This window comes from Antrostomus carolinensis, unplaced genomic scaffold, assembly GCF_000700745.2.
Source record: "Antrostomus carolinensis isolate BGI_N321 unplaced genomic scaffold, ASM70074v2 scaffold29313, whole genome shotgun sequence".
In the NCBI taxonomy this organism is placed as follows: Eukaryota; Metazoa; Chordata; class Aves; order Caprimulgiformes; family Caprimulgidae; genus Antrostomus; species Antrostomus carolinensis.
The window spans coordinates 9,121-10,015 of NW_010306294.1; the positions used below are offsets into that span (position 1 = coordinate 9,121).

Here is an 895-nt window from a genome sequence, read left to right on the forward strand (position 1 = left end):
AGGGGGTTCACCACCCTCAGAGATCTGGGTGCTGGGTCCCCCCCTTTGCTCTCCTGAGCATGGGGCACCCTCGCCCCGCTTGCACACCCAACCCTGCTCATGTCCAACATGCAAAGAGCCCTGGGCAGGAAAAGAGCAAGAGGCTGCCGAGCAAAATACCTGCTCATGCTTTTGGCAAACTCCAGCAAGGGTCACTGCTGGGAAACAGGATGCTAAAAGCAACTGGACTGATCCCAGAGGTGTGTTTTTATCCTCAAAACATCCACAGCCCTTCCAGGAGGAGAGGGCTAAGACAGTCCCCTCTGCAAGAAGCCTGCAGGCTGCGGGCCAGCTCCACCCTAACTCAGGCTGCTTGCAGAAAGCCCAGGGAAGGTGCATCTCTGCAGGGCAGCAAGACCCCAGAGCTCCCCTGCTCACGCCCAGCCTGGCCACAGGGTCTTGGTTCACCCCACACACCCTCTTACCTTGAAGAAGCCAATGATGCCCACGCCATACTCCACACAGTACTTGTCCAGCAGCTCCCGGTTCCAGGCATCCAGGTTGACATACTTGAGGATGTTCTCATAGATGATGAGAGCAAAGCGTCCCCGGTCCTTGTCAGTCAGCGTGGGCATGTCCCCCTTCCCCGGGGCAATCTCTGTCCTGTATTTGAAGCGACTCGATTCCAAAATGGCCACAATCTCCTGGCCCAGCTGGGAGTAGAGGCTCTCCACAAAAACCAGCACCAAGGGGTCCGTGCGGGAGGAGTCAGCCACTTTGAGGGTCTTCAACGGTAACAAGCGGGAAGGGGCGACCTTGGGCTCGTCGCAGTCTGGCCCTGCCACGTCCCCAGAGGGCTCCAAGCCCCTTTTCCACCCATATAAATAATACGCAGAGATGAAAACACTGAGCAGGC

The 895-nt window shown here is 57.5% G+C and overlaps 1 protein-coding gene across 1 annotated transcript in view; it reads right to left on the bottom strand.

Moving 5' to 3' along the window:
• Positions 1–887, bottom strand: part of LOC104522721 (bifunctional heparan sulfate N-deacetylase/N-sulfotransferase 1-like) — a gene marked incomplete at both ends in the record, with an annotated part of 8,097 nt that extends 7,210 nt beyond the window's left edge. The window contains 1 exon segment of the mRNA XM_010165092.1: positions 465–887. Within this exon segment, the coding sequence (XP_010163394.1) occupies positions 465–887 (423 nt within the window).
• Between the last annotated feature and the right edge of the window lie 8 nt (positions 888–895).